The sequence below is a fragment of the Alternaria metachromatica genome (assembly GCF_023757995.1).
Source record: "Alternaria metachromatica strain BMP 0045 chromosome Unknown scaffold_6, whole genome shotgun sequence".
In the NCBI taxonomy this organism is placed as follows: Eukaryota; Fungi; Ascomycota; class Dothideomycetes; order Pleosporales; family Pleosporaceae; genus Alternaria; species Alternaria metachromatica.
In genome coordinates, this window is record NW_026055497.1 from 415,038 (window position 1) to 442,340 (window position 27,303).

General features: G+C 52.6%; 13 protein-coding genes and 1 non-coding gene across 14 annotated transcripts; 7 read left to right on the forward strand and 7 right to left on the reverse strand.

The window, feature by feature from the left end:
* Positions 1-238: 238 nt before the first annotated feature.
* Positions 239-1,784, reverse strand: ARG8 (acetylornithine aminotransferase; the record flags this gene model as incomplete). The annotated part of the gene is made up of 3 exons (XM_049330646.1): positions 239-1,312; positions 1,362-1,601; positions 1,656-1,784. The coding sequence occupies 3 exons, from the start codon at positions 1,782-1,784 to the stop codon at positions 239-241; spliced, it is 1,443 nt and encodes a 480-aa protein (XP_049190063.1).
* Positions 1,785-2,249: 465 nt separating this feature from the next.
* On the forward strand, positions 2,250-2,354 carry J4E83_003713. The gene has a single exon. It is a non-coding gene; the product is annotated as a tRNA-Met (tRNA).
* A 1,725-nt stretch (positions 2,355-4,079) lies between these two features.
* On the forward strand, positions 4,080-5,522 carry J4E83_003714 (uncharacterized protein; the record flags this gene model as incomplete). The annotated part of the gene is made up of 2 exons (XM_049330647.1): positions 4,080-4,580; positions 4,632-5,522. 2 exons carry the CDS (start codon positions 4,080-4,082, stop codon positions 5,520-5,522), a joined length of 1,392 nt encoding a protein of 463 aa, XP_049190064.1.
* A 107-nt stretch (positions 5,523-5,629) lies between these two features.
* On the reverse strand, positions 5,630-6,742 carry J4E83_003715 (uncharacterized protein; the record flags this gene model as incomplete). The annotated part of the gene is made up of 1 exon (XM_049330648.1): positions 5,630-6,742. One exon carries the CDS (start codon positions 6,740-6,742, stop codon positions 5,630-5,632), a length of 1,113 nt encoding a protein of 370 aa, XP_049190065.1.
* Positions 6,743-7,361: 619 nt separating this feature from the next.
* On the reverse strand, positions 7,362-8,798 carry J4E83_003716 (uncharacterized protein; the record flags this gene model as incomplete). The annotated part of the gene is made up of 3 exons (XM_049330649.1): positions 7,362-7,754; positions 7,808-8,348; positions 8,398-8,798. 3 exons carry the CDS (start codon positions 8,796-8,798, stop codon positions 7,362-7,364), a joined length of 1,335 nt encoding a protein of 444 aa, XP_049190066.1.
* A 663-nt stretch (positions 8,799-9,461) lies between these two features.
* On the reverse strand, positions 9,462-10,094 carry J4E83_003717 (uncharacterized protein; the record flags this gene model as incomplete). The annotated part of the gene is made up of 2 exons (XM_049330650.1): positions 9,462-9,947; positions 10,005-10,094. 2 exons carry the CDS (start codon positions 10,092-10,094, stop codon positions 9,462-9,464), a joined length of 576 nt encoding a protein of 191 aa, XP_049190067.1.
* Positions 10,095-13,704: 3,610 nt separating this feature from the next.
* On the reverse strand, positions 13,705-14,823 carry J4E83_003718 (uncharacterized protein; the record flags this gene model as incomplete). Its single annotated transcript, XM_049330651.1, has 3 exons — positions 13,705-14,600; positions 14,649-14,721; positions 14,773-14,823. The coding sequence occupies 3 exons, from the start codon at positions 14,821-14,823 to the stop codon at positions 13,705-13,707; spliced, it is 1,020 nt and encodes a 339-aa protein (XP_049190068.1).
* A 291-nt stretch (positions 14,824-15,114) lies between these two features.
* J4E83_003719 (uncharacterized protein) lies at positions 15,115-15,619 on the forward strand (the record flags this gene model as incomplete). The annotated part of the gene is made up of 3 exons (XM_049330652.1): positions 15,115-15,129; positions 15,179-15,524; positions 15,573-15,619. 3 exons carry the CDS (start codon positions 15,115-15,117, stop codon positions 15,617-15,619), a joined length of 408 nt encoding a protein of 135 aa, XP_049190069.1.
* A 90-nt stretch (positions 15,620-15,709) lies between these two features.
* On the reverse strand, positions 15,710-16,278 carry J4E83_003720 (uncharacterized protein; the record flags this gene model as incomplete). Its single annotated transcript, XM_049330653.1, has 3 exons — positions 15,710-15,771; positions 15,837-16,153; positions 16,202-16,278. The coding sequence occupies 3 exons, from the start codon at positions 16,276-16,278 to the stop codon at positions 15,710-15,712; spliced, it is 456 nt and encodes a 151-aa protein (XP_049190070.1).
* A 790-nt stretch (positions 16,279-17,068) lies between these two features.
* On the forward strand, positions 17,069-17,703 carry J4E83_003721 (uncharacterized protein; the record flags this gene model as incomplete). The annotated part of the gene is made up of 3 exons (XM_049330654.1): positions 17,069-17,118; positions 17,198-17,615; positions 17,668-17,703. The coding sequence occupies 3 exons, from the start codon at positions 17,069-17,071 to the stop codon at positions 17,701-17,703; spliced, it is 504 nt and encodes a 167-aa protein (XP_049190071.1).
* A 383-nt stretch (positions 17,704-18,086) lies between these two features.
* ARPC4 (Actin- protein 2/3 complex subunit 4) lies at positions 18,087-18,753 on the reverse strand (the record flags this gene model as incomplete). The annotated part of the gene is made up of 4 exons (XM_049330655.1): positions 18,087-18,095; positions 18,145-18,189; positions 18,242-18,694; positions 18,751-18,753. The coding sequence occupies 4 exons, from the start codon at positions 18,751-18,753 to the stop codon at positions 18,087-18,089; spliced, it is 510 nt and encodes a 169-aa protein (XP_049190072.1).
* Positions 18,754-19,023: 270 nt separating this feature from the next.
* Positions 19,024-20,938, forward strand: J4E83_003723 (uncharacterized protein; the record flags this gene model as incomplete). The annotated part of the gene is made up of 4 exons (XM_049330656.1): positions 19,024-19,039; positions 19,099-19,510; positions 19,559-20,799; positions 20,853-20,938. 4 exons carry the CDS (start codon positions 19,024-19,026, stop codon positions 20,936-20,938), a joined length of 1,755 nt encoding a protein of 584 aa, XP_049190073.1.
* A 699-nt stretch (positions 20,939-21,637) lies between these two features.
* Positions 21,638-24,125, forward strand: J4E83_003724 (uncharacterized protein; the record flags this gene model as incomplete). Its single annotated transcript, XM_049330657.1, has 4 exons — positions 21,638-21,666; positions 21,719-21,853; positions 21,908-22,385; positions 22,671-24,125. 4 exons carry the CDS (start codon positions 21,638-21,640, stop codon positions 24,123-24,125), a joined length of 2,097 nt encoding a protein of 698 aa, XP_049190074.1.
* A 609-nt stretch (positions 24,126-24,734) lies between these two features.
* J4E83_003725 (uncharacterized protein) lies at positions 24,735-26,373 on the forward strand (the record flags this gene model as incomplete). Its single annotated transcript, XM_049330658.1, is given in 6 exon segments — positions 24,735-24,954; positions 25,010-25,072; positions 25,119-25,154; positions 25,217-25,382; positions 25,435-26,174; positions 26,192-26,373. The coding sequence occupies 6 exon segments, from the start codon at positions 24,735-24,737 to the stop codon at positions 26,371-26,373; spliced, it is 1,407 nt and encodes a 468-aa protein (XP_049190075.1).
* Between the last annotated feature and the right edge of the window lie 930 nt (positions 26,374-27,303).

A 27,303-nucleotide genomic window follows, 5' to 3' on the forward strand; every position in this document is an offset into this window, starting at 1 on the left:
CGCCCAACCGACTTTCCTGACACTAGGTTTAGAAGTTACTTTGCATGTATTATACCCGTCTGAGCTGGCTTCGGCCTTGCTTGGTCTTGCTTCAGTACTCTAAAAGGAATCAGCGTATGACAACATACAATTCTTATACAACTTGCTATCGTCCTTTTGATGCCTTGACTTTTGGTGAAATATGTACAGTGATACCCGTCTACAACGCCGATGAACGCCATGCTAACCAGGATATGCATTACCGCATTTCCTGCTGACCGTCTGTGCCCTCAACATCTTCATGGTTGACCCATACGCTCTCCATCGCTTGTCCTAAGATCTGCATGCCCTCTTTGATCTCTGCTTCGGTGATCACGAGTGGGGGAACGAATCTGAGGGTGTTTGTACCGCAAGTGATGATCAAGAGGCCCCTCTCACGAGCAGCAGTAACGATAGGCGTAGGATCGACATCAAGCTGAAGACCCAAGATTAATCCCTTGCCTCTGACCTCCTTGATCTGGGTGGAGAAGCGCTGTCTGAGAGCGTCAAAGTGCTTGCGGAATGCTTGCTCCTTGGCGGGTATCGAATCGAGAATCTCTGGTGATGAGAGGCGGGACAGGATGTATGAAGCGACCCGGGATCCGAGGGGGTTGCCGCCAAAGGTGGTGCCGTGGTCACCAGTCTTGATGTTGTCACAGACGAAGTCGTTAACGATAGTCGCGCCAATGGGGAATCCGTTGCCGAGCGCCTTGGCTGTGGTTACAATGTCGGGATGGCATTCCTTGGGGTAGCCACCATGCGCCCAGAAGGTACCTGTCCGACCTAGACCACATTGTATCTCGTCGAAGATCAAGACAGCACCGACTTCCGTGCACCTTTTTCGGAGCGCGAGAAGGAACTCGGGTGTCGCAACGTTCACACCACCCTCTCCCTGAATTGGCTCCACGATGACACCGCATGTCGCGTCGGTGACCAGGTCGTTGACCGCTTCCACGTCGTTAAAGGTGCCATATTTGAAACCGGGTACCATTGGTGAGAATGGTGTCTGGTACTTGGGGTTCGGTGTCGCACTCAGACTGCCCATGGTCCGGCCATGGAACGAGTTGTGGAACGAAACGAATTCATGCTTCTCCTTGTCCGGAGACATTGACTTTCCGACCTTGCGCGCGAACTTGATGGCGGCCTCGTTGGCCTCGGAGCCACTGTTGCATATGAATGTACGAGTGGCGCTGGCGAAGCCTCCGGTCGCGTGCGTGAGCTGGATCAGCTGCTTCGATAGCAGGCCTGTGTGTGGGTTGTGGTAGAGGTTCGAGGTGTGCATGAGCTGCCTGGCCTGGGAGGGAGTCAGTAAGCCGCAATCGATGTAGTGGTGACGGACGTACCTGTTCTCCAATGACCTGCGCTACGCCAGGGTCGCAATGCCCCAGCGCATTGACGGCAATACCAGCTGTGAAGTCGAGGTACTTTCTGTTCTCAATATCCCACATCCAGCACCCCTCTCCCTTCTCGAACATCGGTGGTGGGCGGACATAGGTCGGGACCATGTAAGGTAATTGCTGGTTGACGAGGCCGGCTGTCTTCGAAGATGAAGGCGGGTCGGGTGTAGGTAGTGTGGAGTCGCGCTATAGAGTGTCATTATGGAGGGCGCTGTAGAGCATGTATCGCTTGGTACTCACGGCTATGGCGTCCTTCACGTCCTGTGGTAGACTGGACCCCCTAACCGCAGAGGCTGCGGAAGCAAACCGCGCGGGGACGTAGTTGATGCGAGATGCGCGCAATGTAGCGCACAAGCGCTGCGAAGCCATTCGTGAAGCCATAGTTAATTGCAAAAGTCAGGAAAACAAACTCCAGTGCCTCATCAGATGCATCAATCGTGACTGTTGGGCGTGACGCAGCTGCCCAAAATTTTAGCGTGCATGATAAGATAGGCCGAGGTCGGAGAGTCGGAGAGCCTCGTACAAGGTGCAACTCAACAGGTGCTCTGCAGACTACATCAAGATGAGAACAACCATTTCGCTAGGTTTCAAGGCAATGTAGACTTCTGGGTTATGTACTCAAACGTGTGCCGAGTCTTTTTGGTAGAATACAATGGGAAAGGTGGGGTGGTAGGGATGTTTGGGTCAACGGAGGAAGGAGCGAGCGCAGCGGCGGCAGGAGCGACCGGTGAGCGGTGAGCGGTGAGCGGTGAGCGATGAAATATGAACGGCCTAATTGGGAAAGCTGGCATCAAATCACCGTCTGGTGTAGGCATCCGCCGTTTGCCAGAAAAAGCCTCCCTGGTGTAGTTGGTTATCACGTGGGTCTCATATCTTCACATATGACTGTTCGACAGAGCAGATATCCCGAGGTCAGCAGTTCGATCCTGCTGGGGGGCATTATTTTTGCCAGCCGCCTGGCTGTTCGCTGTTGCCAATGTCGTAGACTCGCTACGCATACTCATACTTTTGGAGATCGAAATCAGCCGACGTATTTTTGGTTGGCAGTCCAATGTGTTTTGGCTTCACGTGCAGGCCGGTATGTGGCAGAACAATCAAGCTGGGAGTAGCATACATAGTTCTAATCTACTAGTTGGTTATAGCAGGGCCTACACAAGTACAAGGCATTATCGCGAACAAAAGACACAGTTAGTGTCGTGAAAGAACCCAGGCCGCTGGGCACTGAGCGGTAGGCATGGAAAAGTCGTAGTCTCTCATCCGAGCGGGTGCCTTCTCTTCCACGTCGTTCATCCGTGAAAAGTCTCTCGCAGCTTGAAGATCGTGCGTACCTCCTACAACAGCACGCCATGAGAACGGTTAGTGTAACAAAAGACGACCTAGACGTCTACATCAAGGTTGCAAGTTCTCAATTTCTTGTTTCTGCGCTGTTGTAGGCTGCAGGGTAAGGCAAACTACACCACGATGGAGTCTCGATCACTACTCCCATACACAACCTGCGCCGTTCCGTCTCCCATGCGCATACTTTACGCATACAGAAATTTCGAGACATGCTGGCGTCTGGGACTCTTGGGAAGAGTCGCTCCAACCTGCAAGTATGTGAAAGCCAGTATAGACCTCAGTTCCATAGGCCGTCGTATGACGCGATGAGCGGCCGAACGTTCAACATGTGCATCTGCTACTCGATCACAACAAGGACTATATCGTAGCCATTGGTATCCAACAACTTGGGCAACCAATACCAAAGTCTGTTTCGATATCGTCAACGTCCGTGATCATTGTATGAGGTCACGAACAGTTGGTACCCTCCGCGCGTTTTGAATGCTTGAGCTGTAAGTGACCGTGCGGCCTCTGGGATTAGATCATTGAGACAGACGCCGATGCACGGGAGGAGGGCATTTGCGACCTGCTCAGAAAGAATAGAGTGCGCCTTTGACTCAGACTGCGACCTGCTCGTAAAAGGACATCAGGCGCTTCTTCCGCAACAGCCCAAACCTGCGTTCGAGATACAGCAGCGTTTGTTAAAAACAAAGAACTAGACAGGTCTGCAGACTACAGCATGATATAAGAAGCAAATTGGAAGATCTGACGAAGATGTAGGCTCTTGGGTGTTTGGTTTCTCTCCTGGTATGAGATGACGCTCTCGACAATACTCTTCGGAGATGTGATGGAGTTGTAGGGCGAAGAGAGGTCGTGCTGGTTCGTTGGAAAGTAATGCGAGCCGAGATTCATGGATGGTCGCGGTTGTGGTGTTGTTGCGCTAGTTGGTTGGGGCACAAGCTTCCCTCGACGCGTCCGTCCGTCGCACCCCGCTGCATGTATACCCTCTGCTATCACTTCTACCATCTTTCTTCCCAAGTGGACCCTGTAATGTCACAAAAGGCGGCGAGCTTTTGGGGATTTATCAGAATCTCCAAGATGCGGACAACATGGGTTCGCCAGACGCAACGGGATACCACAAAACGCCATTCACGTGCGATCGTGAGAGTTTCGCGTTGTTCAGGGGTCCTGGAGCGATGACGAAGCCCCTTGATGTCATGATCCCACGAATACCCGGATGAACCTCATCAACCCACACCTGCAATCCATCAAGATCATCGATTAATTATCTATCCTCATCAAATACATATCATTGAGCGCCTGTCCCGTCTCATATCCCACGTGAAAATGCCTCCGGCGAAGAAACAGAAGACCGCGCGCGATTCCGGCGTGTTCCTAGAAGATTCGGGCAGCGAGAGCTCGGATTCCGCTTTCGAGTCGGTGCGCCCCAACAAGAACGACAAGCAGAAGAAAAACAAGCAGAACAGCAGCACGGGCAAGTCCGCCGACCCAGCACCTTACGACTACGTTTGCATACCGCATCCTTTCTTCGACATTGAAGGCAGGAATTATCTCAATTGGACGTTGGACCCGGACGCCTTCATTTCATCTAAATCCGAGATCTTCAAAAGGCTCTACAAGCCCATCGACGATCAATTCAGAAAAGATGGCCTCTTCAAAGAACCGGCGAGCAAACATCCGGAGCACAAATGGGTCATGTTGTGGGATGCGTGGCTCAAGGCGGATCTACTAGGAAGGAAGGCGAAGTACTGCGACCCGGACGCTTTTGAAATGAATTTGTATACAGACTGGCAAGGATGGGGGATGCAGGAAATTATGGAAAATATGGTAAGTGTAATGGTTAGCTGTGCATGACAGCTGTAAGCTAACGGCGCAAAGATGGTCGAGTTCAATCAAGGCTTCCACGCCAAAAAGGACCGGATCGAGAAAATGTGGTCGGTCATCAGCGCAGTGGGGCTGTGGCTGAACGAAAACGAGCACATCACCGCGCTCATCAACAACGAAGACGGCGACACAACCTGCGAAATGATCGGCTTAATGGGCTGCGCACTACTCACCGTGCTCGCGGCTATTGAAGCATCAGGCGAGCTCAAGCCAGATTCCCGCTTCCTTGACCTGGCAATCGTCATTGCGTATTATCTAGAGCTATCGCACGATCTCCCTGCTTTTGGCATCGAAGGGCAATGCGTTTCATGGCGCAAGGAAGCCGTCAATTACTTCAAGAAGGGCAACCTCGACCCCGAGAAGGGAATCTTTGCGACGAAACTCCGCCTCGACAAACTGGCAAAGGTCGGCGACGTCGATGATGACTTCGCGCACACCAACGGAGAGGTCGAGAAGATCATGACTGGGACAACGTTTTCTGAGAAGCTCGAGGCTGAAAAGGCTGCTAAAGACTCCGCCGGCAGCTCTGCGGAGAACCCAGTCACAATTCTAGAAGACGACGACGCCGATAAAGAGAACGCAAATCCGAAGGCCACAGGTGAGAAGCACGTCTCTCCGCCGCCAACAGGCAACGGCAAGAGGAAGAGGGGTCTGGACAATGTCGAGAACACAAGCAATGCGAAAGAAGCGGATAAAGACCCATGGCACTGGAACGACAATTTCAATGCGTATAAAAGTAAGCGACATCCCAAGATGGGTGGTGAGCACTACGACATCACGAAGATGAGCAGGGCAGACCGAGCGGCTGCGTCGTTTACCGGCAAAGATCCCCTTGCCGATGTTCCAGTGAAGGATTTGCAGGCAAATCTACTGGATCTCATTTAAGATGAAAATATGTATAGTAGGGACTATAAGAGTATGGGCTTGTGTCAAGAAGGTGTACATAATCTGTTAGACGCGATTACCAATTTGAATTTGTAGCATCCCGACCGCTATTGCACACACCCTCTACTGTCTACAGGCCAAATCTCCTCGATGATGCCCTTCCGATACGCATAGTACACGTTGTGTAAGTTTACCGTCGGATCGATATGACTAGGCACCATCTCGACTCTATCGCCAATCTTCAACTCTTTACCCTTGCCTTCCTCCCAAGCGAGACTACCATGCTCATCTCCCAGAACGCCATACGTATACCCCGGGGTCTTGCACTCGGCCAATCCAGAATCCGTCGTCAACGACTTGAGGCCCGCGTCAATAGTAATAATGTTCGGGCCCTGCTTGCTGAGAACCGTCGACAAGATAGTCAGACTCTGCGCATAATTTGTCGAACCAACAGCATTGCGATAATCCGTGTCCATGAAGAGGAAAGAACCAGGCTGTACTTCTGTGATTCCAGGGACCGTGACACAGAACTCCGCTGTGCCCGTTCCACCAGTCGTCACGACATCGATCGTGTAACCTTCTTTTCTCAGCGCCTCGGCGGTAGAAGTAAGGATCATCATGCTCTCCAGACATTGACTCTTGCGCTCTTCAAGACCGTGGATGTGTTGCAAATGTCCCTCGTACCCTTGTACGCCGATGAGTTTGAGGTGCTTTGAGCCGGCGACGAAACGTGCTAGGTCCGAGGCTGGCTGACCCGGTTGCACACCCGTGCGGTGTAATCCCACATCGAGATCGATGAGCGTCATGACGGTGCCTTCGAAGCCGCTTTCTGATAGTGCTTGCTCGATTGCGGATGCGCCTTCTATGCTGTCGACGACTATCCGCACGTCTTTGTACTTCTTGACTAGTTCCACTAACCGCGCCACTTTTGCTGCGCCGATTATCTCGCAGGTGATTAGGAGGTCTGTGAAGCCTTTTTCACACATGACTTCTGCTTCGGAGAGCTTGGCTACGCATCCTCCTTTTGCACCCGCTTTGACCATCTTCTTCGCGAGGATAGCGGATTTCGTGGTCTTGAGATGTGGGCGGATGTTGACGCCAGTAGGGAGGAGTTGTTTCATGAGTTTATCCAGATTGGCTTCCATGAGGTCCAAGTCCACAATCATTGATGGTGTATCCAGCGAGTCTAGCGAGTCGCCTACTTTGGGAGAGTACGGCATGGTTGCGATGTGTACGAGATGCTGGTGGGACCTATGGAATAGAGAGCGCTTTTGGTGGTGAATCGTTCAAGCAGCTCGACTGAGAGGAGCAACGCGTGTACTTCGGATGATACCGGGCTTAGTCACGAGTACGCGCGCTGCGAATATCGGACGTTGCACTCAAGATAGGCGTGTAGATGTTAGAAGTGGAAAAGTGGGTGCCTGGTCGTGATAGCCCGAAATGGTAAGCCGGAGGCCATCCCACCTTCCCGACTGAACACTAGCTTCCATCTTTACGGGCGTACATGACTTGCGTGCCTATTATTCTGTCAAAGAGTACGTGAGATATCACAACAATTTTCATCTATATTTATAGAGAGTTCGTCGGCTGTCTTTAAGAATAGCAGTTTAGCCACCGTTAAACATGGCTTGCGACGAAGCCGTATTCGTCAAAGTGCGTACAAGGAACGTTATGGCCACATCAAGATAGCATGGATCCCTTGAGACAAAGTCGTTGCATTAGATAGTACGATTACAATCAGCGAGGTTCTCCATACGGACTTGTACCTGCGCAGCACTTCCGACAACGAGTCAAGTCCACTAAACCAGTCTTCTCCTTCAGCCAATAGCCTTAGACACCTTAAGCCTTGCACCCATTGTGTCCGCCTTGCTGCCACATGGTAACACTCTTAACCTTCATCTGTCCGCCGTCCTTCCACGTAGGCAACCACTGGTTCTTCGCCTCCCAGAAGTCGAGCTTGGCGCGGTGACTCTTGTCAATCCATGGCTTACCGCTCTTGCCATCCTCGAACCAGCCGTTGGTGGAACCGACAGCCAGGTTCATGACGAGGTAGAACTCCTGGTCGAAGGGAGCGGCGTTGCTCTTGGCGTGCTTCCAGGGGTTGTCGAGACGGGTGCCGTTGGCATCGGCCTGGGGGAAGTTTCCGTACTTGAAGAAGGGCTGGTCGAAGTGCGTGTACATGACCTGGAGTAGGCGTGTGTTGATGTAGGTGAAGATGTACTTCTCGCTCCACTGTATGATTGATTAGTACTGGCGAGAAGACGACGGAGACATATGAGACTTACCTCAATACCGAAAGTGTTGTAACCGGCGGCGTATGTGGTGTGTAGCGCCTCGCGCTTGACGTTGTTGCGCCACCAGCCGTTATGGTTGGAGTCGGGACCAAAGTGCAACGTGCTCGAGACAACGTTCCTGCCACCCTGAGCGTAGCTGGGATCGTTGCCGCGAGATTCGGCGATATCGATCTCACCAGAGCGAGGCCAAGGGCCATATGCGTTGTCCTTGGGCAACATCCAGATAGCGGGCCACAGCCAATCACCAGATGGCAGCTTGGCGACGACCTCGATACGGCCGTACTTGATTGAAGCGCCGCGCTTGGTGTTGATGCGACCGGACTTGATGGGGTTGATGATGGTGCCGTTGGTCGTGTTGGTGGTGGCAACACAGTCACTCCAGCTGGAACCAGTGCATCCATGGCCACGTAGGTCAAGGGTATAGTTGCTTCCAAGGAACTGCTCCTCCTGGAGAGTCGGCTTGATGATGAGTTCACCGTTCTTGACGAAGACGTTCTCATCCGTGCCAGTAGTCATCTCGAACTGGCCGTTGCTGCATATTCGAGTTAGTCAATGCATGCCAATGGTCGAAGGTAACTTACCCGTAGCCACCCAGCTCGACTTCCTTAGTCCAGACGGTCTCGTTCAGTGACTTGAAATCGTCATGGAAGATCTGGCAGTACTTGTGCTTGCCGATGACTCGGAATCCGTCCCAGATCATGATGGCGGTCACCATCAGGCCAAGACCAAAGCCGACGAGGGGAAGAATCGTTCCCCATTTCTGCCTCGGGTGCGGCTTGTCGAGCCACGGCATCCCGACATCCTCGGGCTTCACGCGTCGTGAACGGAAGTACTGACCTGGCACGGGTCCGTACTTGAAGCCACTGGCGACGGACTCCTTGCCATTGGAGCTTTGCTTACCCTTGGACTTCGGTGTTGGCGCTGAAGGGCCCCCCTCGGGGGCGTCAGTAATTTTCTCAGAGAGCTCTGAGGGATGCTCCATGATGTGCGGATGGTGAAGTGTTTGAGAGGAGATGATTATACAGCAGGAGATCTTTTCTTGTATATTAATTTGATCTCGGTTAGGATGAAAATTGCCAAATGCGCACACTTCGAAATGCTGTGACCAGTAATTGCTGTTGAAGTGGTTGTGTGGAGCACATGTTCACATGGCGTACCCCTTACTAGACGTTGGCGGACGGTCAGTTCTGATTGTGCAATGGAAAGACCAAGTCCCTTGGTACTGAAGTATAATTTTTGTAAAGCTCCACCGCGAAGGCGAAAAAGCCTCTTCGGCGCCGTAAGGTAAGTATGGTGGTTGTCAGCCTAGTGCGAGTACTGTGGAGAGAGTTGGTAGTGCAGGGTGTACCGATTGGAAGAACCTCTCAAGAAGATGAAGCTCGGTCGCGCGTAGTTGTACCTACCACCGAAAGGATACTTTAGAGATGTCCACTGTTTCACGTGAACGATAAGAAAAGGTAGCACGGGATGCCTTTAAGGTATAGGATAGGTGTTCGCGTTGAGTGGTACGGACCGGCAGAACCGAACCTAATCGCGATTCCAGCTTATTCGCGCACTCGGCGCCCCAGGAACGCATTCACGCTGGGTGGGTATACATCGCTTAAGACATCCATCTCCACAACGCGCGCTCACATCGCACTCGTATCTATGCGCCCACGGCCAGGCTCAAGTATATGCCCCACACGACGCCCACAGAGCAGCCAAAGACGATCCTCTTGTCTACTGGCACCCACAGGAAGCTGATGAGGCTTATCGCGGGCCAGAATTTGTATCCATCCTTCATCATCGGCCACAGCTTATTCGCGCAGTCGCTCGTGACCATGTCCATGGCGTTGACGCCCGGCTTGCCCTGCGCATTGACATAGGCCATGTAGCTCAGGAACATGAGCGTGTTGACGACGGCGCCGATGGTCTGGTCAAGCAGGAACTTGATAAGGACGTTTGTCTTGCTGAGCGACGTCTTGGTGGGGTCGGGCTTCGAGCCTGGCTTCTCGGACGGCGGGGCGGCGGAGGGCACGTTGGTAGGGAATTGGTCTTCGAGGTAGCCTTGCCAGACTATGTTGGGTGGGGTGCTGAGGACGCTGAAGAGCGCAAACTTGAAGACGGTGGCATAGTTGAGGGTGAAGGGCGTCTGGATACGTGTCAGCTAAATGCGCCAGGACATGGACGATTGCGCAACAGCACGTACGCTGTCTTTGTAGGATGATATCGCTTGCGCAAGCACGTTTGAAGTTACGCTCAGCACTGCACCCTGCAGGGTCTGCGATACTATCGACATGATCGCGTTGGATTGGTTACGAATGTCCACACCAGCGATTGGGCAATTGCAAGGGAGTGGGAAGATGTATCGCAGATGTGATCAAGACAGAAGAGGAGACGAAAGGTATGGAGGGTTATGTGTATCAATGTGGCCAGCACACCAGTGTTTGTCGGCAGTATCAGCAATGTTTCGGCCTGGGCGAGCGCGTCCCGCGCCGACATGTTTAGTGCTGTGACGTAATCAAAAGTGCAGCTCAACACCGCGATCAGGACCGCCCATCCATAGTACCTTTGAGCTTGTATCTTTCACTTTGCCGTTGACCCGTGTGTGTATATCTCAATTTGCTAGATTGTACATGAAGAAAATGCGAAGCCGGAATGAGAAGTAGCGAACCATCTGATGCCTTGCGATTATTGTGCGACAGTGTTCATCAATTTGTGCTGCAAACTACAAGTGCAGGTGCTCCTGCCTATTGGCACCTCTAGTCTGAACATGTTTTTGTACGTGCGCGCTTCGATAGACTGATAGCGCGAGGAACTTAACCGAAAGCCGCTCGATAAACACAGATACTCCTTCCCGGCCCGTTCATGAGACTGACCGCGCAGCACTCTTATGCTGGACCCGCTCATCCGAGCGTGACTTCTATCTCATCCTTGGCCTCGCTCTCCCACACATCCTTCCGAATCCTCCCAAGCGCTTTGCGATATGCGACTCCTACCACCCGCGTTACCCAGAGTACATTGACGAACTCGTACAGTCCGTCGATCCAGCCGCATTCTTGATACCATTCGTCAAAGCTCCGCGCATCGATTTCCCAATCCTCCACCGAGCCAGCAGATATCTCGATAAGCTCACACAACTCGTTTTCAACTCGATCAGGGTCGAAGAGCGCATCCGCGACTTCGGACGGCGAAGGGGTGGTGAAAGCAAAGCTGGGAAGAGCTTTAGACGTATCCCGAGAGCGATGTTTCAGAGTCGGTGTAGACGGTGTCGATGTTTCGTCGCGCGCATGAGAAGGTATGAAGTTGAGTCGGAGACACCCAGCCCACCGACCAGAAGTTGTAAGAAGCTGCACGGAAGGACAGCCCGATGTCGTGTTGAGGAATTCCTTACCCAGCGCGAGGAAGGCGTGTCTCGTGGTACAGTGCAGGTAGCGAGCATTGATCACAGGTTGCCGGCGGTCTGTCTCGTCGAGGATTGGGATTGGATAACGAAAGGATGCAGATGGGTCGCATGAATGTCGGACCGCTTGACCATCTTCTCCAAGATTTGCGGATATGGACCATTCTGGGGGTAGACCCTCCCCAGACATGGTGAACGCTGGTCGCCTAAATTGCGAAGGAATATTGACTGGATACTTCTCCGATGTCAAAGTCCTTGAGTATGTCCAATGCACACTACTGATGGTCCTCCAGGAAGTATATTGGGTTATCTCTGTTTCAGGTAGGCGCTCAATCTGGTAGTTGGCAGCACTTCTCCAGCTCTCGGAGTTGATGATGCCTTCCCATCCTGCCCAAGACCATGAAGGTAGAATGGCGTCGTCAGCAGGCAGTCGGCGGGGCTTCCGTCTCTTCAGATATGCCCATGGCTGCCACAATAGCGCGGCGTCGAAGCACATCGTCGGCAAACCAGATATGAATCCGCCTGGGAATATGCTGCTCAGATGGGCGAGACAACTAACGAAAGCGTCAAGAACATCTTCCGGAAAAGTCAGGTCTCGTTCATTGAACAGGGTCATGAGACGCGTGTAACGAACCATGTCTGGCCAAGGTGAACTGTTGAGCCCAGCAACAGGCGCGTCCATTCTTGTTGCTGGAAGGTCGAAGGTTGACTTTCCAGTGTCAGTAGATAGCGATGTTGATGAAGTAGAATCCTGGCATTCATGCCAGGAAGCACAGAGACATTCCCAATTGACTGTATTGTTCTGGAAGATGACCCTTCGAGTAGAAAATATGTATTCCTGGAAAGTCCAACCTCGCGAGTACCATTTTGTCTCCATCAGTGACATCGCTTGCTTTGTCATATACTGCGCGCCACTCAGTGGCTTTCCGTCCGGTCTCCTCAGTCCTTGTGGTATGGGAGTCTCAGTTGGAGTAAGCGTCATTTTCCGATGTCCATAAAGACTCGCAGCTGCTTCCTCGTTTTGAGCTGCGACTAAGGTAAAAAGCGATCCGGCGTAAATCTCTCCCATGGCACTCAGCTGGTGGTGTTTGGTGGCTTCATCGTCTTGAACGATGGCAATTCGATCCACCCATAGAAAAGTAAGCCCCAAATCCTTCACCAAATTAATGGCGTCTCGAAGAAGATTCGGCAACGATATGACCCCACTGTACAGTCCGTTGTACGTTTGAAGTGCTGCCAGGTTCGCCATCGTAGCGCAAGCTGAAGTCTCTGCCCCGCCCCAAACATAACTCAAAGCGACGTAACGTGGGTGTTCAGGTGCAACTACCAGACATCCGTTCTCGACATCGATCAAATAGGACGGGAAAGGCGAGTGCATCTGTGAGGTTCTGCTACCATGACATTGTTCCCCGTGTAGTTGACGGCATCGATCTATCCACGTTCGGATAATGTTGACATCCATAGTCCCTTCATCAGGAGCTGGTATACCGATAGCCGTCTTCTCCTTCTTCTTATCTATATAAGGAACAAATGGGACAAGATGAGGAGGCATATCCTCCCATGATACATCGGCGCTGCGAGGCGAAGCCGTACCACGATGCCGTTGCCGGGTCTCTGGGAAATGCACCGCCGAAGAAGCTGTTTGGCGGGCAAGCTCCTCGGCTGTATCGGGAATCCACAACTCCGTTTGGTGATGCAAAGGAGGTATTCCAATCCAGTCTGTGGGAGGGACTAGACCCGCGTCGACATCGGCTTCCTCAACGGTCAGCGCGGGCTCGTCTTCCTGCAATCCAGGCGATGCTGCCGTTGTGTTCATTGTGTGTGACAAGCCTGAAGCTAGGCGATACTCTTGATAGTATTCTGAGTTGACTGGATGTTTACGTTTCGCGATTGTAACCTGGCTGTCTACTAACTCCGACTCTAAACGCTCCTGTCGTTCTATACTGCCGTACCCGAATTCGCTCGATTACACCCTATGGTGGGCGTGTATGATTCTCTCGATCATTCCCAGCCGTGGATATAACAACGTTGGATGTGAAGGATTCTTCAAGTGGTGACGCAAAGTGAGGGGTACAACGCTGGGCGAAAAGGGCGACCAGAAGTGCCTAAAGGACTTGTCGTGTCTGTTCCAGTGGCGAGGAAGATGTTGATGCGCAAGGCTGACAGTACATGTATTGACCGGTCGCGTTTCGAGTCATGGCGCTAGCTTCGGTCTCCGTCAGACTACTCGTGAGCCTGAGGCTCATGTTTGTGTTGCGCGGATTGTCATGGGACGGTGGTGACGTCGCCACTTTCGCGACTGGTCCCGTGTGCTGAGACCGGGGTGTAGGTGGCGTTGTTGTAAGACAGCACCAGACATTATCCGGTGTCACTTCTGGAGGTACTTCCGTTGATCTCCTTCGGCTATCCGGTAGTACGAAGTACTTGAGACCGTCCTCCCACGTGTCTCTAGAAGTGTTCCGTAGGAGGCCACTCCTTGCACTGGGTAAATTGGAAGATTGCACTCTCAGGCCATTGGATCCTCTCGGTAGAAGTCCGCCATACCCTCTTTCACGGCTTTACGGAGTTGCGCACCCGCTCTGCCCAATTCTCCACCACCTTTGGTAGCTTGCTCCAATCCTGCGACGATTGCAGCCTCGGCTCGGTCTCGGAATAATCGTTGTCGATCTTCGCGGTCTTCATACATCTCTGCTTCCTCATCTCTTGCAGCGCCAAACAAGTTGAGATGTGCATAAACGTTTGATCGCTCAGAAAGAACATGATGCTGAGTATGCCAAAGTGGGAAGTTGCTGTCGCTGATGTCGACAGGTGCTATTGTCTGCCTGTGGGAGAGTCCCGCGCGGAGGAAGGAAGTCAGGGCGTTCATTTGCTTGACTTGCATCTTCGTATCAGCTTTTCCGTACGATCTGGCAGTTGACCATTTGCTTGACGCTTCGCTCTGCCAACCGAGTAGACTGAGGAAGCATTTGAGCATCTTCACCCAACCTCCAGCACAGCTGACGACCTCGTCGCCTGCAACGGCAAGCAACCATTCCAATACGTCAAGGCCGAACAAACGAATTTCCGTTGCTAAATGCGTCATGGCAGCTCTTGTATGGAGTAACAGTTGGTCGGCGTGACTAGCAATGTCGAGTGGCGGCAAGCTTTGCAGTAGCTTCAGTAGCTGCTGACGAACGCTATTGGATCCATCCAGAATGAGCTTTTGTGCCACAGGAATGATGACAGACGAAGGCTGCGGCAATGGCACTGTAGGCGGATTGTTTGCGATGGCTGATGTCAAGAAGGCTAAGGATTCTCTTCGCTGTGTGTCTGCCTTGTGATTAAGCAAGCCCAGATAATGTGCGCATTGTGCTTCTAAAGATGGGGCACTTGTGGAAAGTGCTTGCTGCTTGAGAGATATCGCTGTGATACGTTAGTTGAAAGAGAGAAATATGATTAGGTAGACCTTACATTTCGCACGGAAGCTCGTATCTGTGCCGTTTGCTGCCTTGGGTCTCGCCTTTCCAACCTTTAGTTTTGCTTTCTGGTTCCGTTAGTATTGCGGTTCGGGATATGCAATTTTGGTCGTTTTTACTTGAAAGTCCTTCTTCTTATTCTCCTTCTTCTTCTTTGAGCTGTTGGTCATGGCGACGGACTAGAGTAGTTTTGGCGGTTCGCTTAGTAGAGTCGTGATTTCGTAGGACTTTACTGTTGCGCGCAATGTCGAGAGAGTGAACGATATTATGCGCGTCAATGAGCGAACGACGCGTTCTCTGCTGATGAACGGAAAATTGAGGATCCACAGATGCCGCTAACACCGAAGGGGCCTGAGTTATGGACTCTTGGCAGGGTCCAGCCGCGGTCCTGTACGCCGATGTCATCAGCGCGCTGTAAACCGCGACTGCATCTCTTATTCTTCTGGCACACATCACAAACCATGGCCCAGAACGCAGTATGTATCTTATTGCGCTTTCAAATGTTGCTTACTTATATGCGCGCAGCCAGACGAGACACTTTCGCTACTCACGCGACTGAGCCAAAAGCCCGGCGTTCAGAGCACCCTCATACTGTCGCGCGAGAACGGCACAATAATACGCACTTCTGGTCTTATATCCAACAGCTCTTCGGCGAACCCAAATAGTACTCTGCCAGCCTCTGGGGAAGCTGCGTCGGACAACTACTCGAACGGCAGGAAAGAAAGCGGGATACACAGCGCTGAGGATGTCGCCAGCATGGTCTGGGCGTTCCTGACGGCAGCGGGGACCCTTGTGGACGAGCTGGACAAGGAAGACGAGGTCAAACTTCTTCGGCTGCGAACAAGGAAGAATGAACTGGTCATTGTACCAGGTATGTCACTCACGCACTCGATGGCGGGGTTTTTGCTAACGACTCAAGATCCCAAATTCATTCTCGTCGCTATACACGATACTCCTCCAGCATAAGCCATATAACGAACTCATCGCACACATATGTCTTTTCTCGCAAGCGTCACGATACCCACCCGTTTTATTTGAATACACCAAGAAAATCCATCACCAATGAGACTCGCTAATTTCGACTGCGTTCACATCGACGCCGTCTTTGAACCATCGCTCTACATAGACCTTAGCAACGCTACCGATCATAAAGACAAGATACATGGAGGCTGGAAATACTCACGGGCTTCATCGATCTCGATGTCATTGCCGCTCATCTGCCGCTTGCGCATCTTCCCGTCCTCTGCGAAGGTCCAGTCTTCGAGGCCATAGCATCGCTTCCACTTCATGCCATCGTGGGCATCTTGGAACTCATACCAGAACTGAACCGCGATCTTGTCATCTGAAAAGGCAAAGAGCTCTTTGCGCAGCCGATAGCTCTTTTCCTTTTCCCACTTCTTCGTCAGGAAGTCTTCAATGTCTGCCGTGCCAGCGAGGAAAGACGATCGGTTGCGCCAAACACTGTCAGGCGTGTAGGCTTGCACGATCACCTTGGGATTTCTAGCACGCCTTAGCAACGATGAGAAAACTGGTTATGACGCCACGCACTGGCCATTCCAGAGGTCTTGAGCCTTCTTGACCTTGGCATGAGCGCTTTCTTGAGTGAAGGGTGGTGCGAGAGACATGGTCGAATCGTCAAAGTGGGTATCACAAGATTGATTGTGTAGAAGGTCAATATGATCGCTCAAATACAGAACGTTATCACCTTGAATCATGATCTTAGAAATGCCGTTGGATGCCTCATATCGGCACTTCGGCATGTGCTTACATGCAGACTCATCAGGTGAAGCTCAGCTTATCTACGAGAGATGTTGTGAAACCCGACTGGGTTTCAAGCTACTTTTCATGCCCCTCAAGAGAGGTATCAGATCTACGGCTTAGTGCGTGGGATGACAGCTGTTGAGAAGGTTCGAGAAAGTCGAAAAGCAAAGATGACGATCACTTGAATGTTCCGCAACAACGAAACGCCAACATACAGTAATACAGTAAATGCGCGTCAATAGTTCAGCTGTTGGGATGCAGGAAGCTCGTAGCAGATGGCTCTTTTGACTAAGCTCCTCTACCTCATCGCCTCGACTCTGTGCGATTCTGCTACGATTCCTTGGGCACCTCTCCTCTAGCTGCTCATTCAGGTACACGCTCACTCACCGCTCTAATAGGCCAAAAATATTTGTCAAAGAAACCCTGCAGCGTTGGAAATGCGCTGGCTGGGTACCTGGCGTCATAAGCCTCGGCCGGCATATGCCCCACTATGATCTCGAAGCTTCAAGCTTGGGAAGCCGGGCGGGTACCCCTCCAGCTAGCATAACTAATCGGCGTCCGACATACCAAGTCACTTTCTCTCACTCTGCTCAATTCCTTTACACGCATCTACAATTTACACGACATTTTCTACCGATACACCAATTAATCATCATGGCTCCTCTACAAGTTGGCGACAAGCTCCCCGAGGGCGTCAAGTTCGAGTAAGTACCTTCGCATCGAGCTCCGCTCACCATCGGAGTTCTTGGAATGCACACTGACATTGTATCTTCTCTCATGTAGATGGGCACCCATCACCGACGCCGACCCCACCGCCTGCGGCCGTCCCCAAGAATACGATGCCAGCAAGGAGTGGGCAGACAAGAAGGTCGTCCTCTTCTCCGTTCCCGGTGCCTTCACCCCAGGATGCCAGGCCTACCATCTCCCTCCCTACATCGCAAAGGCCAAGGAGTTCAAGGACAAGGGTGTTGATGTCATTGCTACCATTGCGAGCAACGACGCCTGGGTTATGAACGCTTGGGGCAAGGTCAACGGAGTCAAGGGCGACGAGGTTCTCTTCCTCAGCGACACCAAGACCTTCTTCTCCAAGGAACACGGTTGGCCTGCTGGTATGGGCGACCGCAACGGTCGCTGGGCTATGGTCTTCGACCACGGTAAGGTCATCTACGCCGAGAACGAGAAAAGCCCTGGTGAGGTCTCGGTAAGTTTCGCATGGCTCTGAAACGTTGAGGTACTCGTTGCTAATTCTACAGGTCTCCGGTGCCGACGCTGTCCTGGCCAAGTTGTAAGCGTTGATCAACTGTGAGCTCGATCTCTAGACATTTTGGCGAACATCACTGCGGCTGGCAGACAACATGTAGATGAAATATCCAAATGAGAATAATGACAATATGAGAAGTGCCATGAACGTGACGTTTTCCTTCCACGTCAGTTGTCTGTGTAGTATCTGCGTTTATGTTCGGGCGATCGGCGGTGTACGTCAAGTGTGGAATGAATTCGAAGTTTGTATTTGTATTGAATGCTGGTCGAATGCTCAGCTTGCATAGCAACTTTTCCACACGGCGCTCGTTCGTAGGCAAAGATTCCAGGCCTGATATTTGTTTGTTCTAGCTTCGTCTGCCCAGGTATTCGTAATGAGCCAATATATACAAACGCCGGCATCGTAACACGCTCAATCAAACTAAGGTTTGTCAGTATTCGTGCAGGATGTATGTGTGGGGTATGCATACCGGAGTAAGGAAAGACTCGGCCACGAAACGTGCTCTTGCGTTCAACTGGTGATGTGTCAGCTCTAATGCTCGAACAGGCGAACCTCGGCTGTCTTACGAAGAGCTTCATTTCTGAGATCTCCTTGTCTACCTCCTCCATGAACTGGATGATGAAGTCGACCAGCTTGTGCTTCAGCATCTCCTCGGTGTGGAAGTTGGTGATCAAGAACGAGATGTCGTAGCCCTTGACCGGCTTCCTCCGCATAATGTAGAAGGACTCGGCTCTTTGCGTCAAGAACCGTGTGAACTTGTGGACCAGGATGTGTTCAATCTCATCTGCCTGCTTGATCTTGATGCTTATGCGCACACTGTTGATGCTGGGCTCGATGTATACGCGTTCATGCTCGTTTCTCGATACGGTAAGCGGGTTCAGTATGACTTCGGGAGAGCTGGCGGCTTCGATCTCGGGCACATTGTGGCGCTCGGAGGCCTGGGAGGCAAAGTTGGAGAGGGAGAGGGCGGCTGTGAGCGACGAGCGCACGCACTGGAGGTACGGGCGGAGTGATTGCGACTGAGGGCGTCAGTATGAGCACGTGATCAGACCACGGCAGTAAGAGGTGACTGTACCATTGCGAATAGAGCTCAGCAGCAGCTCTATGTTGGAATGGTAGGGCTGCCGTCGGGGGAGAGCGGGCTATGACATGCCAGTACGGCGAGTTGGCGGTGCCTGCAGCTGGTCGCGCTAGTGGGGTAGCAGCTCCGGGCGGCGGTCAGCTTGGCGCGGCCCTCCTTCCTCATGCTTCCATTAACTTTTGCCCCACGAAGCCACTATAACCACTCTCTCGCCGCCGCCTCCCATAGTCTTCTATACTCTATCCACCGTATAGTTGAACATTCATCATGGCGTCTATACCAGGTACGTGCAGCGCCACACGGCCATTCGAAGGGTCCAAAGACTAATTCACATGTTTGCAGTAATCGTCAAGCATCAGGGCAAGAAGCACGAGGTCGAAGTGGATACCACCTCCACTGGCGAGACGTTCAAGTACCAGCTCTTCTCTATCACCGGCGTCGAGCCAGAGCGCCAAAAGGTCATCGTCAAGGGCGGACAGCTCAAGGATGACGCCGACATGTCCAAGCTGGGCCTCAAGCCGAACCAGACTCTCATGATGATGGGCACGCCCTCGGGGTCGGCAAACGTCATCGAGAAGCCCAAGGTCCCGGTCAAGTTCCTCGAGGACATGGACGAGGCGGAAGCCGCGCAGTTGGAGGGCGCCACACCCGCAGGTCTGCAGAACCTGGGCAACACCTGCTACATGAACTCCACCCTGCAGACGCTACGCTCCATCCCGGAACTGCAGGAAGAGCTCTTGCGGTACGCAGACAGGTAAGTTCGATTACATCATGTCCACATGCTCCTACTGACCCTCTCCAGCAACGGTGCCAGCTCATCCAGTGCCTCGCAGCTGAGCCAGTTCGGCCTCGGTGGCCTTGGTGGCTCAGCCGACCTAACGGGCTCGCTCCGCGACCTCTTCAAGCAAATGTCCGAGACACAAAATGGCTTCCCTCCGCTCATGTTCCTCAACGCTCTTCGAACCGCATTTCCTCAGTTCGCCCAAAAATCAAAGGACGGCCACGGCTACGCACAGCAGGATGCCGAGGAGGCTTGGTCACAAATCGTCTCGCTGCTCCGACAAAAGCTTAAAATCACCGACAACGAGACAGGGTCAGATGCGAACAAGAAGAGGGAGCTATCCTGGATCGACAAGTACATGGCGGGCAAGTTCGAGTCGGTCATGGAGTGCGATGAGCCCGCAGCGAAGGAGGGTGGCGAGGAGCCCGTTCACAGCGAAGACCTCTTCTTCAAGCTCAACTGCCACATCAACGTAGAGACGAACCACCTCAGGGATGGTCTGGCTGCTGGCCTGAAGGAGCAGATCGAGAAGCGATCAGAGGTTCTGGGCCGAAACGCCATCTACACCAAGACCTCCAAGATCGCGCGCCTACCGAAACACCTCCCCATCCACTTCGTGCGTTTCGACTGGCGAAAAGATACCAACAAGAAGGCAAAGATCATGCGCAAGGTCACCTTCCCCGAAGAGCTGGACGCATTGGAGTTCTGCACAGACGACCTGAGGAAGATGCTCGTCCCAATCCGGGACAAGATCCGTGAAGTCCGCAAAGAAGAGGAGGATGTCGAGCGCGCCCGCAAGCGACAGAAGCGCATGCGAGCTGGCGAGGAGAACGACAGCGACCCTCTTGCTCGCAAGGAGCCTCTACAGAAGAAGAAGGAAGCTGCACAGAAGAAGGAAGACGCCAGCAAACCGGCTGAGGATACCAAGATGGAGGAGGTTGAGTACAAGACCGACGCCCAGGTCGAGGCGGAACGCGCCGCATCAATCCTTGCTGCCAAGAAGGAGCTCCTCGCCCTTGTGGACTCCAAGATGACTGCAGATGAGGGCGCAAACCAGACCGGTCTCTACGAGCTGAGGGGCGTCATCACGCACCAGGGCGCCAGCGCTGACAGTGGCCACTACACGTCCTTCGTCAAGAAGCAGGGACCCAAGGACCCCAACACTGGCAAGCGGAAGGAGGAAGACGGTAAATGGTGGTGGTTCAACGACGAGAAGGTATCCGAGGTGGATGCTGAGAGGATACAAACCCTGTCTGGCGGAGGTAAGCATCACAGACTGTGACTGTGTGAGTTGACGATGACTGACATGTTCCAGGCCAAAGCCACTCGGCTCTTATCCTCCTCTACCGCGCCGTTCCTCTTCCCGTCATCGACGAGGACGTGCAGATGGGCGACTCATAGGCTGAATCGACACGCTTCCCTATTTCCATCTCCTTGAGTCTCGTGCGCATGATCACGCTGAAGCGGAAACGGGAACGGAGCAGCAGGTAATGCATGGCATTCGGCGTTGTACCAGCTGGAAAGGCTATGGGACGATACCTCTGAGAGCTTAAGTAACGATTGCATGACTTCAAGACCTTGCATTAATAGACACGGCATTAGACTGGTGAAGTGCACTTTTCGTCCCTTTCCGTCTTCACCTCAGCACGCGCAGAAACGCGTCGAAGCGTGCTGCCAAGCCCTTCCATGATCGTGACGCTCACCTCCACGATTGCTTTCCTTCCCATCCTTTCAACTGCTGCGCTTCTGTTTTAATATCGCGCGTCATTCGCAAGACGCCGCAATCTTTTTCCCGTATCATTACACTTGTACGATCATCTATTTCATGTATTAAGTACCGACAGCATGTTCTACAGTCACGAAGGTAAGCTCCAAACCGAGACTGCAGCTTGGAACGATTTGACTAACACTCGTAGTGCTCACGTCGCGCAAATACGGTGTGGCAACCGTGTGGTATGTTAGAAGGCGTCCAGTCGCCCCTGCTGTACTGACCGAAGTGGCAGGCTCGTCGCGACCACCCACAAACGAATCGGCCGCAAACAGATTTTCGATGTCGATGTACAGAAAGCATGTCAGACCATTGTCGATCCTGTAGCGCCCATGGCTCTACGGCTACAGGGCAATTTGATGTACGCCGCGCTGTCATACCTTGTCCGAGCGACAGACTACTGACGCATGCAGGTACGGTGTATCGCGTGTATACCTACAACAATGTGGATACATTCTTTCAGACGCAGAGAGTGCACGAAACGCCCTGCTAGTGATGCTGCGGACCGTGAAGCATACCGCACTCGATCCAGACGCTGGCAAAGCTAGGTAGGCGAGCATCATCCTTATAACATGATCGCTTTACTCACAGGATCTATCTAGACCTGAACAGCTCATACTCGAAGATGACCCTTCCTTCCTGCCCGAGCTCGCGCTTCCACCCCCAGACTTCCTCGCAGAACTAGACCACAACTTCAACCTCGACATTGCGCGGTCCGGCGACTCCCAGACGCTCACACCCTTCAGCTCCCAGCAAGCACGGTCTTCTTCCCATGCCGATGGCATTGGTGGGCTCATTTTGCCTACTTCATCGCCCGTGATGGCGGCCGAGTTCAGACTTGAAGGCGACGACGGAGTAGGCAGTGTTGGCGGACCAAGTGTCATGGGCGCTGGCGATACGATCCAGCTTGAAGACCCAGACTTCATGATCGCAGACGATGGCGAGATCATCCAGTTGCCACCACGACGAAAAATTCCCAGCACCCCAGCTAGGACCGCAGGTGCGAAAATGTCGAGCGATGCTGGGGCCAGTGCGCGGGTTCGCAAGGAACATGAGGATGGACAGCAGGTCGGCGATCAGGTGAGTTTTGCTGCGTTCTCTCACGTCTTTATGCACTGCAATATCAGCCATCCGTCCTGCGGTGAGGCTTCCTGCTCTCACTCGAGCCCTCAGTACATGGCAACGCATCATCTCACCGCTATCGCTCAAGCCCCATCAAGCGGCCTTTCATGTTGTCTTTTATAGACGACGTTTGCTGCCTGTATCCTCCCATATCTTTGTTTGTTTCTTTGCCGGCCTTCCAGTATCTTCTCAATATCTATCTTACTACCAGCGTCTTTCAGAATGACGACTGACATATATCAGTTCCCCGGTGATCAAGCAGACATCGGCTTCCCGACCTACGACGACGATCTTATCGAAGGCGGAGCACTTTCATCAGACGGTCCGCAACAGTTCAGTCAGCATTCAGAAGTCATCCAGTCATCCAGTTCGCTCGCCGCACCTATGCGCCGGCGTCGGGTTCCACGCACCCTTCCTATCGATGCAGCTATAGAGCTTCCCAACAAAGAGCTCGCTAGTTGGCAGAGAAACTACCGTCAGAACATGAAAGCAGCAGCTCGGCAGAAAATCCAGAAACGTGCTGCTGCTCAGGCCAAGAAAAATGCGGAGCACTATGTTTGGGGCGCTGGCATCGGTGGTATCGGTGAACGTGTCTTGGGCGGCCACGTTCCTCATCCGTTCGACATGTTCATTGGTGACAACTTCTTCGAGACTATCATGGGCTTCAGTCGCAACAAGGCTAGCGGGGCGAAACATGACCGCGACAGTGGTATCGATGATGCAACCCAGGAAGAATCTCGCCGTGTGCGTCAGAGAACCGGCGAGCCTGAGGTCGGTCGCTCGGCTGACAACGAAGACATACCTATGTTTGGTGAAGATGACATCGCCGTCGAACTACCGCGCGAGGGTGTCTCAGCACTTGACGATCAACAGATCTTCTCAGCGATGCCATGGAACATCAGCGCTTCTATCAGAGGCTCCTCAGTCGTTCCTCGAAGCGGACGCGCCGGTGTGATAGGCTCCGCTGATCAGAGCAGACCTGGAAGCCGCTTCGTCTCTGCCTCCCCCTCAAAAGGTCGTGGACAGCTTCTTGCTCTTGAGGGGTTCAAGAACCTTACGAGCGATGCCGAATACGGTGGCGATGACTTTGGGCTACCAGGTTTCAGCTCCGACTTTCCCGAACCAGCAGTTCAAGAACCATCAGCACGCGTCCGCGAGGCCTTGTCGACAGAAGGTGAAAACTTCATTACTTTCATCCAGGAACGTATCGTTGAGAAGCGCAGGCGGGCTCAAGCAGACCTAGAGCACGAGTCCGACGTGCTTCAAGCGGAAGCAGCCGCTGATATCGAGGACATCGCCTTTGAGGAACTTCTTCCACCCGCGGACAACACCAAGATGATCGCTTGCCAAGGCTTCATGATGGTGCTCGGGCTTGGCTCCAAGGGAATGCTCGACATTCAGCAGCTGCAGCACTTGGGCGAAATCAACCTCAAACTCTCCAGAAAGGCCAAGGAAATGCAGGTCGTTGAGCTCAGCGACGCTGAAGAATCCGACAGGGACGGTGCCCAAGAGGATGACGATCTGACCGAAGACGAGGAGGTGGCGGATGCTCAAGATATTGCAGGACAGCCGGAAGCGGAAGACTATGATATGCAAGAGCACGACGCGATGGAGGAACAAGAGGGTCACTTCCAGGAGCAGTTCGCCGCTGGCCATGCTGCTCAAGAGGATGACCATGACTCACTCTATGATGACTGAGTGACCCGGCACTACGTCGAGTCAGATGGATGGACATATACAGGCTGCTGTGTAGCCTATGTTTCTCATGTATCTTCCCGCTTGGTGGCGTTCTCCGTCCATATTACAGGTTCTCACGGGGCAGACAATAGTGTCGCATCTATGGCAATACATCAAGATTATATTGAAACATTGAGTCATGATCGTGAATGCAGGAGGATGGTGCGCATGTTGTGAAGTGCTCGCTGAATGACCAGTGCGTTGGGCAACGTGTGATGATTGGTTGTTTGCAACAGCAATTTCTCGCTGATGCATGAAGCCTGCTAACTTCTCTGCTTGCAGTCAGGCAGAACCTTCTAGACTAGGATTGTCCATGACCAAGTGCTGCAGCCAAGCCCCTAGAATGTTTGCATATAAATTGGACTTTTTTTTGTACTTTGCGCTTCTCTTCTAAGAAAACCAAAGGTCTTTTGAGTAGTTAAGGTGAAAGTGAAATTGCAGCTAGCACTAAGTCTAGGTCTGGTTAGTGTTCAAAGAGCTTAGTGCAAGCTGACCTAAGCTTGGTCCAAAACTACCTAGTCAATGCAACTTAGTATACCTACTTCCTGATTCGACACCGCTCACCCCAGCATGCCTGGGGTCCGCACGGGCATGGAAGTCAGCAACACCCAGCGCGGCGCTGCCAAACAACCAAACAACGACAGCATTGCAGTGCAGTCTGCTGTCAAAGACGAGGACGGGAATGACGACATCTTCGCAGAAAGCGACAGCGACGATGGGTACGACTACAAACCGCGACCAAAGCTACCGCAGCCCAATGTTCACATGCGAAGCTTGGGAAGTCTGATAAGTGAGTGAAAGACTGGCCGACTATGACGAGAGGATCTTCTACTGACAGCGGCCAGAGGAACTGGAGAGCGGTGCGATCGATGTCGACCCGGAATATCAACGTGAGGTTGTCTGGACAGGTAAAAACGCCCAACTTGATTGTCACCGACATGCTAATAGCAATAGCCGATCGTATGACGGGTCTGATTAATTCTCTGATGGGTAAGATCCCCTCCAGGCTCTCTTAACATGAACGAATTCAAGGATTCCTAATACTTGCGTAGAAAACTACTACATCCCACCCATTATTCTGAATAAGAAACGGATTATTGGAACAGCTGGTACACCACGTGACGTTCTTGTCTGCGTGGACGGAAAGCAACGACTTTCCTCTGTCAGGGCATTCGTCAAAGGCATGATTCCTTGCCATGATCACAAAGGCGAAAAGTGGTAAGCAATTCGGTCCAATTAATATCTCTCAATGGCTCACTGACAGTGCAAGGTGGTTCTGTGAGACGCCTAGAAATAAACGCAAAAAGGTGCTTCCTTCGGACACTCAAAAGTCGTTCTTGGAGAAAGACTTTGTGGCCTTTCAGTTCGCAGAGCTTACGCCAGTACAAGAAGAAGACCTTTTCGCTAGGGTCCAAATGGGTGTGCAGCTCACTTTAGCTGAGAGGATGCGCGCGAAACAAGGCCCATGGCAAGAACTAGCGAAGCTTTTTGTGGAAGACTTCCCTATGATCTACGACTTGATGAAGGATCGAGCTCGAGCGAAGGACTTCCAACTCACTCTGTCTTGCTTCAGCCAAATTCTGGAAGTACAGCATCCGACTCCTGCGACTGGCATTCCAATGCTGAGGACGAGCCAAAGTTTGATTCCGAAAATGCTGAACAACACCGGCGCTGTAGACGATGCGCTCAAGTCACATCTTGCAAGCGTCTGGACCACCTTCAAAGACCTTATTGCCTTAGATCCCGACACTTTCACGAATGCCGACAGGCATTTGAGTGGTGTACAAACCTTTGCGCCCATCGAAATGGTGGCCGTCACCGTCCTTATCTCTATGTATTCGGAAACGCGCAACAATGAACTGTTGCTAGGCGATATCAGAGCGCTCCGAGAAGCCTTTCGCGAGCACTTTAAGGACCTTCGATTGTCTGCGCCAATGTGGAAGTTTGCCTGGGACTTTATAGAAAACCTGGAGGGGATTCGAGGTGCGGTGGATGGCACTACGATAGACCGTAACCAACCGGCAGAGGCTCCAAAGCCGACGCCGTCTACTTCAAGAACGAAAACACTATCATCTCCTACTTCCGCCGTTTCGAGGAAAAGAGTAGCACCCCTGGACAAGCCGCTGTCCATACTGCCACCACGCGATTCGATCATCGCAAGGGAGGAGACACGACCTATTCCCACAGCACCGAAGCGACAGCGGACTGATCCCGGGCCATCAAACGCTCAAGCAGAAGTACATAGTCCCTTATACGACATCAACGGACCATCACAAGTCGCCACTGCGAGGAATGCGCCTTCGGAGCGAGTGCGCACGGCTGCGGCACCGGCAAGATCTCCCGTAATGGGTAACATTTTTACAGATTTTGGCTCTCAACAACCCTCACCTGTCAGCGCAACTTCTGCTTCGCCACGTTTATGGCGTGCAGGCGAAGCATTACAGCTGAATCCAGCCTTGACCAACTCGCCACAGACTGGGCCAACACGCACAACGTCAGGACCACCGCACCAAACTTTGCAGAGACCAGGAAATGGACATGAAAATCAAGCTGTACCGGGCTCTGCGCCGGCAGCGAGAGGTGCTGCCGAACAGAGCATACCACCGCGACAGTTTCGAAACGATCCTATACATACTTCGCCCTCCGACCCTAGGCCTGAACCTCCTCAAGCCGACTATCCCGATTACTACATTCCAAATTTGTCGAACGCACCTATGCAAGCATATCACCAGTCTCGCTTACCCATGACGCAACTATACGCTACTCATGAACCTTTCACACCGGAGCACACACCTCCCCAGATCCAGCAAGCCCGTGTGCCTGACTCTAGGAATCACCCTGCGCCGGTAGCGCAGATGCAGCCGCCTAGACTCTCTCATACAACTTCGCGGCAAGCTCCTCAAACAAACCAAAGTTTGCAGAACGGCACACAATTGTCATCCCGACCCTCAAGCATGACCCAGGCTCATCCGACGAGTAGAGGAGCATTCGCACCCACTCATACGGATGCGCAATGGGAAGGAGTTATCGCCACTGCATCCCCACGGACGCAGTCTCGGCAGCTTGGTCAAACTCAACAAGGGGCTTCTTCCGCAGCTTCGTCACCAACGATACCGACCTCGGCTTCAACTATCGCAGC